This window comes from Eubalaena glacialis, chromosome 3 (genome assembly GCF_028564815.1).
Source record: "Eubalaena glacialis isolate mEubGla1 chromosome 3, mEubGla1.1.hap2.+ XY, whole genome shotgun sequence".
NCBI lineage: Eukaryota > Metazoa > Chordata > Mammalia > Artiodactyla > Balaenidae > Eubalaena > Eubalaena glacialis.
In genome coordinates this window covers 32,797,151-32,816,366 of record NC_083718.1, presented here as the reverse complement: position 1 = coordinate 32,816,366, position 19,216 = coordinate 32,797,151, and the positions used below count along the sequence as shown (strand labels likewise).

Sequence of the window (19,216 nt, the reverse complement as noted above, 5' to 3'; positions counted from 1 at the left end):
TGGGCTATTCAGCCTTGAAAGCAGAGGACGAACTAAAATGACTGAAACCACATGAATGGAAAAGGCACTCCACAATGGCCTCGAGTGTCCATTTAAAATGGCTTCTGATCTGAAAACTTCGTACAACATTTTAGCTAAGTGGAGGAAACAAGAGGGAAATCAAATTTAGATTAGAATAAAAATTTATTTTGGTAAAGAATTATATTTTTTTTTAATTTGCAAAAGCAGAAAATACTCATATAAATTACCAGCACACAGCTTGGATTTCCTCTGGATAAACCACATGAAACAAGAGTCTGTCACTTCTTCTTGCCAGGTTTGGGGGCCTTTTCCAGGCCCTGGATGTGTTTTCGAGGAAGCCGATACTCTTCTACAATCCAAAAGGCAGAAACTCCTCAGTGAGGCATGTGTATGCTCTCCTCCCCGCAACCCCTTCCCCTTTGTCTACAATGACCCTCCTTGGCCCCGACCTCCAAGGTCCCCAATCTGCACAGCTACCTCCTGGCCCTCTTGCCCCACTGTGTGCTCATTCCTGCTGTCAACTCTCAGTTCAAACCATTTCCATCATATGACCTGCTGTTCTACACCCAGCTCAAACTCAACTCCAACGGGAATGGACCATTTATCCTTCCACCTCGATGATGACGTGTGTATTTCAGCAATTTTCATGTTGATAGCTACTTTCTAGGTGTACTTTAGGCATTTATAATTTTCTCACAAGAGAGAATGTGTGTGTCTGAGTTCAGTCATGTGTTTATCTTTTTTCCTCTGTATTTCATATGGGGTTTTTCACTTAAAGGGGCTCAACTGTGAAAGTTAACTGCTGGGTACTGCCTTAGACCATAAAATAAATTTGCTTATTGAGCATTTACTATGGGCCAGACCCTGGGCATGAAAAAAGGATGAAAAAGGTAAGGTCTCTGATTCAAGAAGTTCAGTCTAACAGGGAGTTCAGACAAGAGAATAAATTAGCCAAGTTGTAGACACTAACCAGAAATATAAACACAATTGGAAAGTTCTATGTTAGCAGTTTTTTAAATGTCAATTTAAGGAAACAGAAAAAAAAAAATGGGACATGTTCTAAGACAGGCTTCCTGTGACCCCTGAGCTGGGCCAATGAGCCTTTAAGGTCAGGCTGTGAGAGGACACGCAAGGTGAGGGGACAACACAGAGGAAAGCACCCAGGTGTGAATGTGCAGGTGCACATGGGGAACAGCAAAGGAGACCAGCACGGCTGAAGCCTGGCGTGGGGATCAGGGACTTGCCAGAGAACCCGGATGGAAGATGGGGTTGGGCTGGAAGGGTCTTGTTTATTGAGCTTAAGAGTTTATTCTGAAGGCATTAAGGAGATATAAAAAGTTTTTCAGAGAGGAGTGATGTGATCACATTGTTTTAGGAAGCTGACTCCGGCAGCTGGAATTGAGGATAGACTGGAGGCTGGGTGACTCAGGGTTGGTAGAAAGAATCTAGGCTCGGGAGTCAAGCAAATCAAAGTTCAGAGCCCAGCTGCAGCACTGAACAGCTGAATATCTCAGCGCAAAGTACTGAAACTTAGTTTCCTCATCTGCAAAACAGAAACAGTTCTGCAGCATCATTATGATTCAGAGAGACCAAGCATGCAAAAAGCCCAGCAAAGTGCCTAGCAAAGTTTGGGTGCTCAACAAATGTCTTACAAAAAAAGGAAAACCAGGAAGAAAACTACTCTACTAGTATGGTGGAGAAAACATTGAATTTGGGGGCTAAAGGATCTAGTCCAAACATTAGTTCCACCTCTCTCTGGCTGCTAAAAGCTACATATATGGTAAACTCACTAGGGTGAGTTTAGTTGGTAGGAAGATCTTTGCCAAGTTAGACCAGTGTGTCTGCTTCTTAAGAGGGGATGCTCACCAAGCAACAGCCGGCCGAGGTGGTGGATCTGATTTCCCTGGATCTGAACCTGCAGGATGTCCTTGGTCCCAGGGGCAGGAGTGACAGTAGTGCTAGCCTGGCATCGCTGCTGGAGGATGGTAGCCACCGAGCATGGGTCCAGACCATAGGCCTCCAAGTTCCGGACCACAGTCACCTGTGGGGGACAGAAGACTGATGGTGGGTACAGACCACATGCCCTCCCCTCCAGAAACCTTCCAGGGCCTCAGAAGCCTCCTCACCCCCTATGTTCACCATCCCTACAACCATGGTACCTTCATCCAAATAATTAATTTTTGTGCTTCTAAATTGATTTTTTCTTTCTACCCCATCCAATACAGGCACACCTCAGAGGTACTGTGGGTTCGGTTCCAGACCCACCATGATAAAGCGAGTATCACAGTAAAATGAGTCACATGAATTTTTTGGTTTCCCAGTGCATATAAAAGTTACATTCTCATGAAAATCAAAACCACAATGAGGTACCACCTCACACTGTTCAGAATGGCCATCATTAAAGTCTACAAATAATAAATGCTGGAGAGGGTGTGGAGAAAAGGGAACCCTCTTACACTCTTGGTGGGAATGTAAATTGGTACAGCCGCTATGGAGAACAGTAAGGAGGTTCCTCAAAAAACTAAAAATAGAACTACCATATGATCTAGCAATCCCACTCCTGGGCATATACCCAGGCAAAACTATAATTCGAGAAGATACATGTACCCCTATGCTCATAGCATCACTATTTACAATAGCCAAGACATGGAAACAATCTATCATTCTATTTACAGATGAATGGATAAAGAAGATGTGGTACATATATAAAATGGAATATTACTCAGCCATAAAAAGGAATTAAATAATGCCATTTGCAGCAACATGGATGGACCTAGAGATTATCACATTAAGCGAAGTAAGTCAGAAAGAGAAAGACAAATACCATATGATATCACTTATATATGGAATCTAAAATACAACACAAATGAACTTATCTATGAAACAGAAACAGACTCACAGACATAGAGAACAGTCTTGTGGTTGCCAAGGGGGAGGCGGGTGGGTAAGGGAAGGATTAGGAGTTTGGGACTAGCAGATGCAAACTAGTAAATACAGGATGGATAAACAACAAGGTCCTACTGTACAGCACAGGGAACTATATTCAATATCCTGTGATAAACCATATGGAAAATAATACAAAAAAGAATATATATATGCATAACTGAATCACTTTGCTGTACAGAGGAAATTAACACAACACTGTAAATCAACTATACTTCAATGAAATATTTTTAAAAGTTATGTTCTCACTATACTGTTAAGTTTACAATAATATTATGTCTCAAAAAACAAAGTATATACCTTAATTAAAAAATACCTTATTGCTAAAAATGCTACCCATCACCTGAGCCTTCAACGAGTTGTAACCTTTTTCACAATAGTAACATCAAAGATCACTGATCATCGATCACCATAACAAATTTAATAATGAAAAAATTCATATACTTTTTTTAAAGTTTTTTTTTAATGGAGAATTTAAAACATAAATAAAAGTAGAATAGTACAATGAGCTCCCATGTACCCATCACGAATTTTAACAATTATCAACTCATGACCAACCTTGATTCATCCATATCCCCACCCACCCCCATTCCTGTGTTACTTTAAAGCAAATCCCCCTAGACATCAGATCTCGTCTACAAATATTTCAGTATGTATCGCCAAAAGACAAGGGCTCTTTTTAACATAAAGACAAAACCATCATCACACATAAGTACACATTCAAGAAATGGCGGCTCTTGCTAATTATTAAGGTTATCATTGTTTGGTTCTCATTTATTACATGTTTATATGCCAAGTACTATTCTAAGTGCTTCGCCTACATATATTCCTTCATTTGATCCTCACAGTGCCTTATGAGGTAGGTATTATCCCCATTCTTCATATAAGGAAACTCAGGCAAAACGACATTAAGTAACTTGCTCAAAGTCAAGCAGCAAGGCAAAGGCCACACTGGAACCCAGGTCTCTAATCTCAAAGCCCACGTTCATAACCACACACTACTAGAAAGTTCTTTATTTTGAACCCAAGTCTGTCTTCTTGGGATTTCTACCCAATAATCTTATTTCTGTCTTCTCAAGGCATACAAAATAAGTGCACTCCTTTCCCCCAGTACAGCTTTTCACATATTTGAGGACAGATGTAATTCGTTCCCTACGACTTTGTGTTGCCAAGCTAAACACACTCAGTTCCTTCAGCGATTCTTTTTTTCTTTCCTTTCTTTTTTTTTGGCTGCGTTGCATCTTCATTGGTGTGCACGGGCTTTCTCTAGTTGCAGCGAGCGGGGGCTACTCTTCGTTGTGGTGCATGGGTTCCTCATTGCGGTGGCTTCTCTTGTTGCAGAGCACAGGCTCTAAGCACGCGGGCTTCAGTAGTTGCGGCACGCGGGCTTCAGTAGTTGTGGCATGTGGGCTCAGTAGTTGCGGCACGCAGGCTCTAGAGCGCAGGCTCAGTAGTTGTGGCGCATGGGCTTAGTTGCTCCGCAGCATATGGGATCTTCCCAGGCCAGGGATCGAACCCATGTCCCCTGCATTGGCAGGCAGATTCTTAACCACTGCACCACCAGGGAAGTCCCCCCTTTAGCGATTCTTTAGTAGTTATTTTCACTGAGCAAGGCCCAAGAGGTAACAGAATAAGTAAGAGCTGAAAACCCATACCATAGTTCTAAGAAAAAAATAAATATAAGATCTTGCTTACTTTTAGAACCAGGCTCTAGCAAGTTTCCTAGCACCAAATCCTAGAGAGCAGTGAGGGAGGGGGTCAGCTTTACCTGTTTTACATAGGGCCTAGCCCAGTCACACAAACATGGGTGTTTCCTAAACAATCTTTGAGGTGTTTAAGGCCAATCTAAAAACCTCCGATCACATTAGAGAGACTAGAACTTGGCAGGGACATTAAATCACCATCTTCAAACGTTGTGTCTTTTAAAAATTACCTTTTTGTTAGAAGCTCTCTGTGCTAGGGTGATGTCAATTGGGCAGATTTTGCCTTTCTTCACTATGGGCTCTTGTCCCGGAAAGGTCACTTGATAGGCAGGCTGCAATTTTTCCAAACATCTGAAACAGGAGTTAATGAGTTGGTGAATGATAAAGCCAGCAGAAACCATTTCCTCATATCCCATTCCCAGCAGACAGCTGGATGGAAGCTGATCTTACAGGTGGTGGTTCACCTCTGCCTGCAGAGTAGAATCATTCAAATCAGCTAGGGAGCTAAACCCCAGACCAATTAAGTCAGAAACTCTGATCAGGAAGATACATTTTTTAAAGCTCCCCAAAGTGTGGCCACAGTCAAGACCCACTGACTCAGGGAAGGGAACATCCGAGACTCGAGCCCCTAGAAACTGTCCACTTGCCTGGCCTTCTGAAAACCTGCCCAGGCGGGCTTGTGGAGTTTACTGTCTCAAGAGTCTCCCTTACCCAGCAGAATAAAGTGCTGCTTCACATTTCTGACATGCTGCAATCATGCATCATTTATAGACACCTTTACCACAAGGAATTTCTACCTTTTGTCTAAACAGATTTTCTTTTGCTAGCATATATATTGGGATTGACGAACTTTTTCTAGAAAGGGCCAGGTGGTAAATATTTTAGGCTTTCAAGGGCCATATGGTCTCTGTTGAAATTACTCAACTCTGCCATTTATCAGGAAAGCAGCACAGATAATATGTAAACAAATGGGTTTGGCTGCGTGCCAATAAAACCTTATGTACAAAAACAGGTAGCAGGCCAGATTTGGCCCACAGGCTATAGTTTGCTAACTCCTTATAGAAGTTATTTTCAGTTTTGGGTCTACGGAAAAGAAAGAGTATAAGAATCCTTCCTTTGAAAAGACTTTAAGACAATCCCCACCTGCCACCCACACCTTCTTTTTTTGAAGCTCTTATTTCTAATTAATGTTCTTCTTCTCTCTCCTTCTCAAGTTCTTCTATACTGTGTTGGCTCAAATCGTTCCAAAGACCGTCCACATCAGAATTACCCAAGCCTGTGTTTATGTAGACTGACATGGTGTGAATTATGGAAAGAAAGTCAGAGATGATGAGAGTGACAATTCTGAAGGCCAATGTGAGACATTAAGGGGAGGGGATGGAAACATTGGGGAGGGGCTGCCAATCCCCACTACCTGTTCAGGAGACTGTCCCATGGAAGCTTCATGACTGTGTGCTGTTCACCTTTCTCTAAGATGCAGTCACATAGGATGGGATCCAATTTCACAAGACTAAAGGGAAAGAAAAGGCAATAAAGAACTCCTAGCCCCGCCCCTTCTGATCCCAGGGTCCACTCAGGATTCATGTGTTATGTGTTGTTTAAAGTCATTCAGGATTATTAGAACCAATTAGGGGTTCACAGTCCATGAAGCAACGTACCCTCTGGATGGGAGGTACACGTCTGCTTTCCTAGAACAAAGGAGAAACAGGCAGTGGAGGGGAAAGTGGGATGGGAAAAAAATCTGAAGACGGGGATCCTGGCTCACTTCTGCTACTAACTAACCATGATTAAGCCAGTAGTTCCCAACTTTTTGATCATGAGGGTATCTTTTGAAATTAAAAAAAAAAAAAAATTAATGAAACACTCTTCATTTAGTAGTTTACCTCCTATATCCACTTACTAAGAAAATAGAGAATACCAAAAAGCTAAGATGACTTTGGTAAAATTTTTTAAAGTTTGCATTTTGTTCGTCACAAGAGCAAGTGCATTTGAAAATCAACAGTAGACACATATGAGATGATGCTTATTCAGGCTACAGTCAATGTTGACAGCATACCTGGATCTGACTACCTTAGACCACAGCTCTAAGTGTCCGCAGCCTATGGTTTAGAAACCACTGGCCTTGATTATTTCTAGAAGGCTGTGATCTCCTGCACCCCTCCCTCCCAGCCACCCTCCACATATTCTGAAGATGAACACTGAAAGACATGGGGCGAGCTCTCCTCCCCATCCACTCACTTTTTGTTGTCTGCATCAACCAGGTCATTTTTCTTGGCGTAGTTGATGACGATTGTTCGGACCTCACTGCCCTCGAGGATGCTCCCCTTCCTAGGTGAGAAGTGACCGGGGTGGTTATTCACGCTATGCTGGGAGACAAACTGGAAATACCAAGATTCACTTCCTGCTCAGCAGGGCGCTGTCCTCAGCTTCTCGACCTCTGGGTTCTTCCCTTTTCCTGCCTGGGGCCAGCAGGGCCGTGTGAAGAATAATTACGGGTAGAAAAGGGAGAGACCTACTCTCTCATTCGCTTAGTCCAGAGACCCTTCCCAGGGGAAGGAGGCTTGAAGCTGGATCTGAGAGAAAGGGAGGAGGGGGTAGAGCAGGTTTTGCCAGTCACAGAAGAACGCTACTCAGGCTGAAAGGATTATAGGCCAGAACACCAAGCAGGCAGAGAAGGGCTGCTCTCCAAAAACTCACTTGTGGCCAGACTCCTGGAAGAGCAGGGTCATGCTGGCTGGGACACAGTAGAGGGATTTTATATCTGGAGGGTGATAGGGCTGTTCCCTGCTACCCTCCTGGATTGTCTGGGAGGTCGGGGAGGGCTCGGGTATGACGAAAGATGTGATCCTAAAACCCAGCAGAAGGAAAGAGAAAACACATTTTATGCTAGCGTCTCGGCGGTTCCCGGCCCGTGGCCCAGGTGCCCTGCGGCCAGCTGAGCTGCGGTGGCCAGGCCCCCTGCACTCACCTCGGGTGCTTCCAGTCCACAGCCACAACGCTCTCCACCCCTGTGCTCAGCTCCTGCACCTGTATAATCTGCTCCTGCTGCATGTGCTGCAGGAACTTAGAGAGCTACGGGAGAGAGGGCCGGGGGTAGGGGACCTCATCGACTCTGCGCACACGCTGAGCACCTGAGACATGCCGGACACCGAGCTAGGCAGGTCCCGGGGAGGGACGTGGGACCGTCCCTGTCCTCATCCAGTTAGGAAGTGAAGGGCCCCTACCGGTGAAGCCTTTCAGAACTTGGGTCAGATATAAAGGGGTGGGAAGGAGAGAGGGGAGTGGGTGCCCACCCAACTGCCTCAGCCCAGGGAGAGTTTTCTTCCGCCCCTTATACCTGGAATCAAAAAGCTTAATTCTAGCCTCAGCCCTGCAGATAGGGCTTCCCCATGCCCACCAGCTCACGCCACGTGTGCCCCTACACAGCTCCCTGTGTGGGTATGCAGAGAAGGGACCCGCTTACCTTTCTGTAGCTTGACTTCTTTACGTCCAGTTGTCGTCCTTCGGGGCTGATGGCAGATGGAAAAGGCAAGTTAAGCTAACAAAGCAGTAGGGTACGGCCTGCCTGACACTGAGAGGAGGACATTTTCCTCAGCCTTCCTCCTGTATGTTCAGAAAGAGGCCGCTGTTCCAGAGCTCTCTGCCCATCGGCAGCATCGGAGAGAGATGCAGACTTAGCTGCTCCAGATCCTGCTGTCCAATAGGCCTTTCTGTAAAGATGGCATGTTCTCTGCTATCAACGTGGTGGCCACTAGACAAATGTGGCTATTAAGCACTTGAAACGTGACTAATGTGACTAAGGAACTGAATTTTAAATTTTATTTAATTTTAATTAATTTAAATTTAAATAGCCACACATGGCTTGTGGCTACTGTACCAGATACAGCTTTAGATTCCCTTCAAACTAGACAAGCTTCTGTGGCCTCAGAAGCTTCACCTCCAGGTGAGCCTCTGCAACACCAAGCTCACTGTGGCAGCCAGGCAAACCACATGCTGCAGGCCAAATCTGGCAATGCCCATTCACCTACTGTCTGTGGTTGCTTTACTGCCACAATGGCTGACTTGCACAGTTGCAAAAGAGACTGTAGGGCCTGCAAAGCCTATAATAATTACCATCTGACTCTTTATAGACTGTTAGCTTTGGGGGAGAGCTCCCTAATGAAAGCTGTAATCATTCTATCTCCCCAGAACGTACATCTTCTCTCAAAATGTGACAAGCAAAAGCAGTGGGATTCATAGGGACCCCTTGTAGAACCCACCCCAGGTTAAGAACCTCTACCCCTTTCCCAGTTACTTGCAACCCGGCAAGGTCAGGACAAATTACCAAGTATCCTGCCACACACTCCAGACCCCATACTTGTATAGCATGCCTTAAAGAAGCTCACATGTAGAGGAAGAGAATTACATTAAAACCACTTTTTTAAAAAACAGAAAAATTCTCAAAAAGAAAGAAGTTCAGACTTGAGGTGAAAATCAATAAGCAAATCTCCTGACATGATAATATTTACTGGGTGCTTATTAAATGTCAGGTTATTTGATCTTGACAGCAATCTTACAAGTGTTGGAAATCAGGGCTCAGAGAAGCCTGGTAATGGGCTCAAATACACCTTTGCTCCAACACCCTGGGGAGCTGGCTTTTGAGCCCACATGGCTCTGTCTTCAAAGTCCAGGTTCAACCCACATGTAACACTCCCTCTGCTGGTGGCTTGTGTGTGCAGGTGGGGTGGGGCGTTCACACCGATTCTTCCTGCTGACACAACCTAATCTGGCCCACCTACTCTTCAGAAAGGTGTGAGGGGATTGAAGCCTCCAGACAAACAGGCTGCCCCAGGGCCCCTCCGGGGCCGGACATGCTGCCCGATCCGTAAAAGAGCCCAGAATCACCACAGCAGAGGCAGTGCCCAAAGCGTCTTGCAAATGTTAACCTTCATTTCCTCAACATCCTTTCACTGGCTAAAACTTAAGTCTTTAAAACTCAGTATTTGCTAGATCAACCCTCCACTTCACTCTTTCCACATCATGTCCCTAAAACAATTCCCCCATCAGCCTTGTCCCATCCTACCAGCAAAGAGCAAGAGACAGACCCACCACCCGGCCCCCAGCCCACACCATGCCTTCCATACCAGCAGGAGAACATGTGGCTGCCCAGGAGAGTGCTGGTGAGTAAAGGGAGGTCAGCCTTTTTGACACGGTACTTCAAAGCACGCAAGAAGCATCTCTGCAACAGTTCGTCCATTTGCTCTGCAAGGAAAAGACAAGAACCACATCCTTCCTGAGGGCCGCAGAAGGCCCGTGCAGCACAAGTAAACTCCCCGCTCGGTGACATCCGTACCTCACCCCTCAGCTCTGAAGGAGCCCATTCCCAGGCACCAAAGCTCCCAGACTCTCTAGAACACTGAGCCTTCACAGAGGTCTGACCCCACAGAAGGGGTCAGGCCACAAAGTCCCACCCAGCCAGGCGCAGATGCTTCTCTGATAGAGAAGTCAGAGCCAGAAGAAAACTAAGAGGGCCGTGTAGCTGGGAACAGTCCAAATAGCAGCGCCGACGGGTATCCAGGGAAACGCGACATATGCGGAAGACTCCCAGGTAAGATGGCAAAGGGCGGTGGCACCACCCTCACCAAAAATAAAGACTTTCCCCTCCCGGAGCCGTGGTGCCGCTCTAGTCAGAAGCAGAGCAGAGCACTTAAGTCTCCTACACTGAGAGGAGAGTGCCCTACTTCTGCCAGAGCCGTACCTTGAAGGGTCTTGCTGTCCGTGGGGTCTGGGTTCAGGCCCCCGACACTGGGGTCTTCCGTGGCTTCTGACAGGGACTTCTCCCCACACCTCTGCTGAACCTCCCCCTCCTCCTGCTCCTCTCCCTTCAGGGTCAGGCGCCTCATGTCTCCCTGCACGGTGCTGTCTGCCTGGACAGAGCCGTTCTCTTCACTGAGATCTGGGGGATCCAGGGCCAGTGGAGCAATGGATGGTGGAGAGGACTTGTCTCCAGATCGCCTGCAAAAACCTCATGTCAGAAACACTGAGCAGCAGCCACAGCACCCTCCAGCCCCGGTCAGGGGGTCAGCGGGGGTCCAGAGAGAGTAAGACCCACAGGCAGGGGTGTCCAGGAGAGGCCAGAGAACCTGGGTGTGCCTCTCAACTCTGTTTCCAATTCTGGGCCCAGAGAAGTCCCATGCCTCAGTTTCCTCATCTCTGAAATGGGGAGAGTAATTCTTGCCTCCTCCTTAACCCAAAGGAATAATAATAATATTAACAGAAATTCAGGGACAGAGAAAAATTAAAGACAACATAGTTAAAGTGGAGCCTCACTTCCAAAGTATTCCCTTCATATAAATTAAAAATAAAACCATTTTGAATTCAATAACAAAATTAAGATTGCAAACGCATCTGTAGTACCAGTTTGGTGAAATACAAACCCAAGGTTGAGCGTATGGAACAAATTACAAACACCTGGACTGCTCAAGACTGCAAAAACAGTTGCTTCTGTGTTAAATCAGAATGCAATCTAAAATAAATGACAAGGACCAACTGTATAGCACAGGGAACAATATTCAATACCTTGTAATAACCTTTAATGGAAAAGAATCTGAAAAAGAACGTATATGTATATATCTATATCTAGAATCACTAGATATACTAATGATCACTAGAATCACTTGGCTGTACACCTGAAACTAACACAACATTGTACATCAACTATACCTCAATTAAAAAAAAAGAATGCAATCTAACCTGCAGAGTAGAGATTACAATGGTGTTATGCCACTAAGCCTTATGAAGACAGGAAAAAAAGGGGTGCCACGTAGCAGAGTGGTAAAAGCAAAAAGCTTTATGTTAACTAAGATTATGCAAGTCAAACAAAGTTTTACTAACAGCTGCAGCAAGGCTTATTAGTATGGCTACTAGTGAGGCCAGAGCGTATGTTTAGGCTATTCTGATCAGGTAAATACCATAAGTATTTTCAAAGGGTGGGAGGAGGGGAGACTGAGGCAGCTGCTGATAAAACAATTTAGACAACAGGACCTTAATTGCTCAGACTAACAGTCAGAAAACAAGGTGCTGGGAGCACGTGAGTAAGCAGCCCTCAAACGCCTGCTGAAACCCAGACTGTTGAGGCTGTACTTCCAGCAAAGCAGGGCTTGGCCAATACTTGTAAAATAAGTAACTCCAAGACTGACTAAAAATGTAAGGGTAAATCTATACCAACAGGCCACAACACTTGGCTAAAAGACCAGGTATACTGCTTTCGAGAAAAGCACTATTTACTATTTTGGTTAAATGACAAGAAAATAACCAGAAAATAAACTCGCATACAGCTCCAGAGAGCAACTGTCACAGTGAGAAAGTGCAAGTTCCATAATGAGGAGGAGATCCGAAATGTGAAACTTGAACAACATGAAAGTAATCAGGTTATCACCCTGGTGCCTGAGGATCTACTCTACTTTGGTTTGGATTCAGATGTGAGAATTCCCGAGCCCTCGTCATGGGGTCAGAAAATGCCTAAATGCACACGGCAGAAAAGGCCAGATCGACCAGTGCCATAAAAATAAAGAATATCACTGTACTGAGAGGCAGAGAAGACAATCCCTAAGGCCTTCTTCCAGGCCTAGGATTCTACAATTCACCTAGAAAATAAAGTTCTCTGTAATTTCTTTTCTAAACAGGCAAAAAAAAAAAAATCTTTTCTCCACATTTTGCAAGGAAATTAATGTCTGGGGTCAGCAACTTGACTAAGGACACAGCAGGGATCAAAACTCTCGCTTCTGAATCCAGGCCCTGTGCTCTCTCCACCCACCCAGCTCCCTATAAAACAGAAAAAGCATGGAACCCACCACAAGTGATCCTGGTAGGTGTGGAGCACAGAGAAGCCCCTTCCCTTCAGACCTGAGGTCAGCATCTCAGCTGTGGACATGGCAGCAACTCCGATGGCAACGGGGGCTCTGAGAAGGAGGAGGCCAGAGACGAGGGTCAGGGAAAGTCTTCCAGGAGGGCACATGTCAGGACCAGCTTTCTACACATGTGTTCAAAGCACCACGGTTGCAAATGTGAAGCATCCACTTGTATCACAGAGCTAAAACTCGGTGCAGTCTCAATCTTATTCAAATTACCTACAAATATGACTTTCAAAAATTCCTTGACCAAATATTCCCTTCTGTGTAAGTAACTCCTCTACTGATGTTATCATTGTTATATTCTTATTATGAATCAAACCCAGGCAGGACTCAGAAGAATATTTAAAGTTCCCTTTCTTTAATTTCAAAAATATAAATTATCTCCCCTATCTTAAAAAAGGCATAGCCATCCTATATGGAAATTCAGAAGGGAGGCCATTCATATGCCATACATTAGGCTGAGGGATGCCACAGGGAAGAGAGAAGAGAGATACAGTGGTACCAACTAGAGGTTCCTTCTGAGTTGGTTCTTTATAACAGGGCTTGCTCTGTTTAACTATCTATCTAAGAACTGGATGTGTCCAAAATATCAAAAACAACCACATTTACAATAACTACAAAAAACTTCCAAAGCCCAAATAGGAAATCTCTGTCAGCCCACTGTTACTCAGCAATGCTCACACATTGCCTGTAAGGATTGGTGTCCAGCTGGCTAACAGTAGGGGAATATACAAGCCTGGCAACGTTGCCTGGACCCAAGGGAGACGATTCAAGGGCAGATTTCCCAACACCTGAACTTCAAAAAAATGTTTGCTAATCCGGTGGCTCCACTTACTGTGCCCATGGGTCAGTTCCTGCCACAGAATCTTTGAATTTGGCTTCTTTCCCAGTTCCTAAAAGACGGGTCTTTGTCTTCCACCCTTGGAATGGTCAATGGCTTAAGAACTTCAGTCTCGAACATGGCTTGTAGTTTTAGTAAACTCCCTTGTACCCTCACCCCCTTCCATAAACCACCTAGGCTTCATTCCCACAAACATTCTAAATGCCGAACTGAGAGGCCAAATACACATTTATGTAGTTTTCTCCTATCTTGGATAGAATACTGGGGGGAAAAAACAATAATTTCACCATTCTTTTCAACTTCAAGTTTTGCTACAGGTAAACAAGGAAGGAAACATTTCTAGGTGCTTGGTTCCAAAAGGTTCAAGGAAAATAGGAGAATATGAGCAGCAAAAATAAGATCTTTAAACACTGACCCCTCCCATGCCTACCATGTTTCTCTCTCAAAGAAGCAATGAGTAAAATAATAAGATGTCATTTTTCATTCAGGATGACACAAATGAAAATGACCCATCATATCGTGTCTGTGAGCATGTAAGGAAACAGGCTCCATATACCCTGTAGGTAGGAGGGAAAACTGACACAGCATTTTTATAGGGCAACAGAAAATATGCACGATCTTCAGCCAAACAGTTCTGCTTCTTAGTATCTACTTTAGAAAAATATTGGCACTAGTGTCCCTAGAGGCATCAGGAAGATCTTGTTTGTGATAGAGACAAAGTAGAGGCAACCACAATGTCCACTAGGAGGGGACTTTTCCCATCACCCCACAGTGGGTAAAAAGATTCAGCTTATCTGTGATTGCTGACATGGAAAATGTCCCCACTACCTGAAGTGAAAAAGTAATAGGGATAAAGTTTGTTTATTTGTATTTTTAAACATACACACCCCAAACCATACATTTTATATGCACGTGTATATATGCATTGAAGAAGGCTGACAAGGACATGCATCAGAATGATAACGGTTACTTCTAGGAGAAAAGGATTATGGGGTGAGAGGGTTTTGATTTTTCAGAACTGTTCATATGATTACTTCCTAATTTATTTTAAAAAAGAGACACTGTGGTGATGGCTGAACAACCCTGTAAATATACTAAAAAAAATCACTGAATTGTACATTTGAAACAGGTGAATTTTATAGTATGAAAACTATATCTCAATAAATCTATTAAAAATAATTAAAAGATGAGGAGGATGATGTGGATGTTAGACAAAAATAATGTTGAAGTCATGAAAGGCAGGAAAGACCAAGAAAATGTCACAGACAGGAGACTAAGAAGACATGACAACTAAATGCAATGTGGTACCCTAGACTGGATTCTTGAACACAAAAAAAGAAAAAAAGACATCGTGGGAAAACTGGGGAAATATGCATAAAGTCTGTAATAGTGTCAAAAGGACTGTACCAATGTTAATTCCTTAGTGTTGATAACTGTACTGTGGTTATACAAGATGTTATCATTACAGGAAGCTGGGTAAGGAGTATTTCAGGACTCTGTACTAGCAACTCTTCCGTAAATCTAAGAAAAAAATTTTTAAAGGAGAAAAAAAACAAATAAATTTTAAAAAAGAAGAAGCAGCAGGAGCAAATACACTTGGCCCAGATGTACGGACACCCCACAGGCTCACTGCCATTCCCCACTCTCTGATTGTTCAGGAAGAATCTGTTTTTTCTTTTAATCCTTTATCCATATGCTGTGAAGTTGTCATTCCCACCCCTCCCAAGTTTTCCCTAAGTTTTTTCCCTATAGGCACAGCTGACTGGCACAGTACCTGTTCCCCACCAAGGCAATGGCACAGAGGTCACCCTTCTGTACCTGAGGCAGACCAGCAGGGGGCACCACTAGTCCTGGCAGCATCAAATCTGCAGGAAACAAAAGCATTGCAACTAACTCCACAGTTTACTTCATCATTTATTCATTCGCTCAACAAACAAACATTTATTAAGCATCAACTACATTATTCATAATGAAAATAAAAAGTGGCAAACTGAGGATCAGACCTTTTCCTTCTGGGAGACTAGTGGTCAAACTGAAGCACCAAGCTGAGGGTCCAGTTCCATGATCTATCTTATTCTGGTTTCCTAAATTCAGTTTATTAATCTAAAGTATAGCATATGGCAGTTCACAAAGCACTTTCATGTCACTTATCTTATGTAAGCCTTACAGCAGGGTCAGAGAGGCCCAGAGAGCTTATAGAAGCAGCCAAGTAAGAGATGCAACAGACATGGGGGAAAAATTCTATTTTTCAATCATATGAATGCACAAAATGGGTACATTTATTAAAGTAGTTGGCCTTTACTAAGTAGGTTTCAGCCAGTATCCAGAATATAGGAAAATACTCTTACCTGCTCCCCCCACCAGTTTTTCAAGCACCAGGGGCCATGTTGTAAATGTTGGTAGAAGATCGGGATAAGACCACAGGGTGTACACTGTCCAAAAAGAGAGCCAGAAAATACTTACTGCCCAAAAGTCAACCCCCTGGGGAATGGCAAAGCCAAACACTAAGGGCACATTAATCAAGATGTAGAAAAGAAACTCAACTCAAAGCTAGAGAGAAGGTTGTAAAGGGATGCCCAAAGAAGTTGCATTCTTTTTTTTTATTAGGTTACCCCAAGTTTGTGAAGCAGTTTATATGTTATATGCTATTTACTTTAGAATCCTTGCTTACTTTAGCCCTAGAGACCTGCATTCTTTACATATTTATATTGAGCTCTTTGCAGTAGTTTCTCTCAATCTATGATCTTGAGAAGTTATCACTTTTACTGGTCGGAAGACACATGAAGTGAGCTACAGCTTTAAGAGTTTGTTTAATTGCCGAAGTTGGATATTTATGTGTAAGGCTAAAACTAGTGATGAAGTGAACATCTGCTTTTGCCTGTCCAGTATCCCTTTTCCCCTCTCTGGGAACTGAGTGCCCCTTTTCCTGTGGGAAACACATTCCATATAGTTCACATCAGGCTGACTCCCTTCTCAACGAGGCTGCAGTCTTGAAGAAGGCAGAGACTTAAGAAACTGGGTGTCACTTGAGACTTGGAGGCACCTATTGTTCCACCTGGATTGCAGCAGCAGAAAATGGCCATAGTGGATAAAAGTAGGGACAGAGCCCTAACGAGGATTCCTTTTATGACCTCAGAAGCAAGTAATCCGAAACCAGGGCACCAGCCTGTAAGAAATTCTGAAACTTTCCCATGTTTATTATTTTTATTCTCTCTGTTTCCACAGGGATTAGCAGTAAAACCCTTAGATCAAAAAGGGCTTGTATGTGTACAGCAGCAAAGCAGGGTGGGGGTAGGGGTGGCCTGGGGTAGGAGACTGCACTGCACTGCTGCAGCCAAGCTGGGAGGAAGAAAAGCCCCCAAATGACAAAGTAGGTGTCAGCAGCCATGGAAAAGAGAAAAGGACACTGCCTCTCTGAGATCTGTGACAAAGAAAGCAAGCAAAGAATCCTGAGAGCCAGACAGAGTCTAAGAAAGAATCCCTGTGAGATATCTCAACCAAAGTCCACCACTAAGACACCTGGGTATGGAGTTTAACTAACCCAGCTTCTTTCCCATCACAGTATCTCTTCAGTATCTTAAGAAAATTCCACTAGTGAAAGTTTTAAGAAGCATTTTTTACATGCCCTGAAACTCCACCCTTTTCACGACCTCTGCTCCAATCCCTAGTTAACCCACTAGAAACTAGTGTTTCTTCACCTCAGAATTTCCCTTGGCAACCACCCTCTTTTTGTGTTAATCCTTTTTTCCCCTCACTTCTATAGCAGTTCCTAATCTTGAAAGACCCAATTCTAGGGACACTAAATCCAAAAAGATTCTTAGGGAGATTTTGCATTTATTTGTTTTAAGGAAGACAGATTAATGGAAGAAACAAGGAGAAACAGATATTAGGCAAGGACCATAGTAATGGCCATCTCCATCCCATTGCCATACCTGTCGGATATAGATTTTTCTCCAGTTCAAATAGGATGGGGTTACCACCACTCACGTACACAGTCACTGCATCCCCTCTGTGAGCATACAACTTCACAATGTTGAGTTCTTCCTTTCCAGGTACTAACTCAGAGACCTGATCCGTTCCAAGAGTGGGGAAAACAGCTGTCACATCGGCCCGAAGCTTTCTCCTGCAGAGAGCACACATACCTGGTATGTATGCTGCCTGGATGGATTTTAATAAATATTGAGGACTCAAGACTTACTATAAAATCACGAGGGCCAAGAAAAAGACTGGTTGATGATGCCCTATTCTTACTCTTCCAAAACATCCCATTCTCTTTCTCATCCAATGTCTCATCTATTTTCACATGTTCCTGGGGCATGTCTTCCCATTTTACAAAGAAAGGAAAAAAGTGAGATCCGGTAAGCAACCCAAGTTAGCCTGCCACTGGAAACTAAGCCCTGCCTTCCTGACTCCACACATAGCTCTTGGACCCACTCCTTTCTCATATATGCTTGGAAAAGCTGTCAACTTATGATTAAACAGCTCTGCTAGGGCACCAAGAATGACAACTACAGAACACTGGCTCCAAAATCCCCAAGGTGATACCTTCATTTGCAAAAGTGAACAGATACAGTTCTTACCACATGTGCCTTATCCTCTCTCACCTCACCCTCCATCTGTGTCTCCTGCCAGCGGTAATCACTAGACACTTCTTCTCGTATACTTGTAGTTCTCTGTGCCCCGTCTAATCTCTCCCAAGGGACTCAAAGCTCTTGGTAGGGCAGGGACCCCGTTTTCCTTCATTTTTGCATCCTCCACGACACCTTAAACAGCCTGCAGTCAATACGCGCTGCTTGAATTACGCTTTCTCGTAAACTCACTAAAATATCCAAAAGACAGCCTGGGAGATAAATCAGGCCTCCTCTCCATCTTCACCCTCAAAACACGTCTAACTCACCCTTGCCCGCCCCCCGGGATCCCTTCTCCGGCTGTACCCCTCGGCCTCCACCCCAAGTCGGCTGACCCAGCCCAGAAAAGGCTGTGAGCCAGCCGAGCTTGAGAGATGTCTGGGTGCCCTGGTGGGCAGAGCAGGCTCTTCTCTCCCTCACCTGTCCGACCCCTTGATGGCCGTGTTGGTCTTGACCCGAAAGGCCTTGGCAAACATGTCTGCTGGAGTGGCCTGGGGAAGAGAAGGAGACCACAGTAGCCAGGGGCTGTCAGGAAAGCGCGAGCACGGCGGCTTCCCGACCCGCAGTCCTGGGGGCAGCCATGCTTGGGCCCGGCTGGGAAAGGGGCCCGGCTGGAAACCGGGGCCGCGCAGCTTCGCGGCCGCCCCTAGTGGCAAGGCTGGGAACTGAAGCCTGGGGGGCGGGGCGGATCCCTGCGCGGAGCGGTGCACCCGGCCGCCTCACCCCTTCTGCCCGGCTCTGCGCCTACGCGAGTGGCTTGAGCGGCCGCGTCTGTAGTATTTCTGGGGCCAACAGCGATTCCGTTCATTTTTACTCCATCAGCGTTATAGTGTGTTGAGTAGGAGCTCTGCCAGCTCTCATTCCAGTCAGTTTAGTTCAGCTGCACAAAATTAATTGAACTCTTGTGTTTTATTAAACTTGCAGGCCTCTTGAATGCTTTTCTTCAGGGCTTTTGTTTATTAAGATCTTTACATTTTATTGCACACTTGGGGCCTCAGCTAGAATTCTTTCCGAGATTTTCTCCTCCCTGTTTTTTAATTTACATGAGGTGATAATAGCAATAACAAGGTATCCACTTTAGTCCCAGGTTTGACCTCCTGTTAAGAGGAAAAAACTATACAAATGATCTTCAAATCTGTTATTTAAAACATTTTTGGTTAAAAAAACCCACATTTTTGGACATTTTTA

At 44.5% G+C, this 19,216-nt stretch overlaps 1 protein-coding gene across 2 annotated transcripts; it reads right to left on the bottom strand.

The window, feature by feature from the left end:
- Positions 1-182: 182 nt before the first annotated feature.
- Positions 183-18,659, bottom strand: EIF2D (eukaryotic translation initiation factor 2D). Of its 2 annotated transcripts, XM_061185460.1 has the most exons (15): positions 18,449-18,659; positions 17,333-17,523; positions 15,749-15,832; positions 15,175-15,265; positions 12,500-12,607; positions 10,405-10,661; positions 9,791-9,908; positions 8,131-8,176; positions 7,636-7,739; positions 7,365-7,514; positions 6,906-6,995; positions 6,082-6,177; positions 4,898-5,018; positions 1,888-2,062; positions 183-370 (listed from the first exon to the last, which is right to left on the bottom strand). In XM_061185460.1, the coding sequence occupies exons 1-15, from the start codon at positions 18,502-18,504 to the stop codon at positions 300-302; spliced, it is 1,758 nt and encodes a 585-aa protein (XP_061041443.1). In that variant the 5' UTR covers positions 18,505-18,659; the 3' UTR covers positions 183-299. The 2 variants fall into 2 exon arrangements, with proteins under 2 accessions (XP_061041443.1, XP_061041442.1); XM_061185459.1 differs by lacking the exon at positions 18,449-18,659 and having other exon boundaries at positions 17,392-17,482.
- Between the last annotated feature and the right edge of the window lie 557 nt (positions 18,660-19,216).

Coding starts and splice junctions, on each gene's coding strand:
- EIF2D (XM_061185460.1), bottom strand. CDS start 18,504: ATGTTTGCCAAGGCCTTTCGGGTCAAGACCAACACGGCCATCAAGGGG. Junction 17,524..18,448: donor GCCATCAAGGGGTCGGACAG/GTGAGGGAGAGA, acceptor TGCTCTCTGCAG/GAGAAAGCTTCGGGCCGATG. Junction 6,996..7,364: donor TTCCAGGAGTCTGGCCACAA/GTGAGTTTTTGG, acceptor CTTCTCACCTAG/GAAGGGGAGCATCCTCGAGG.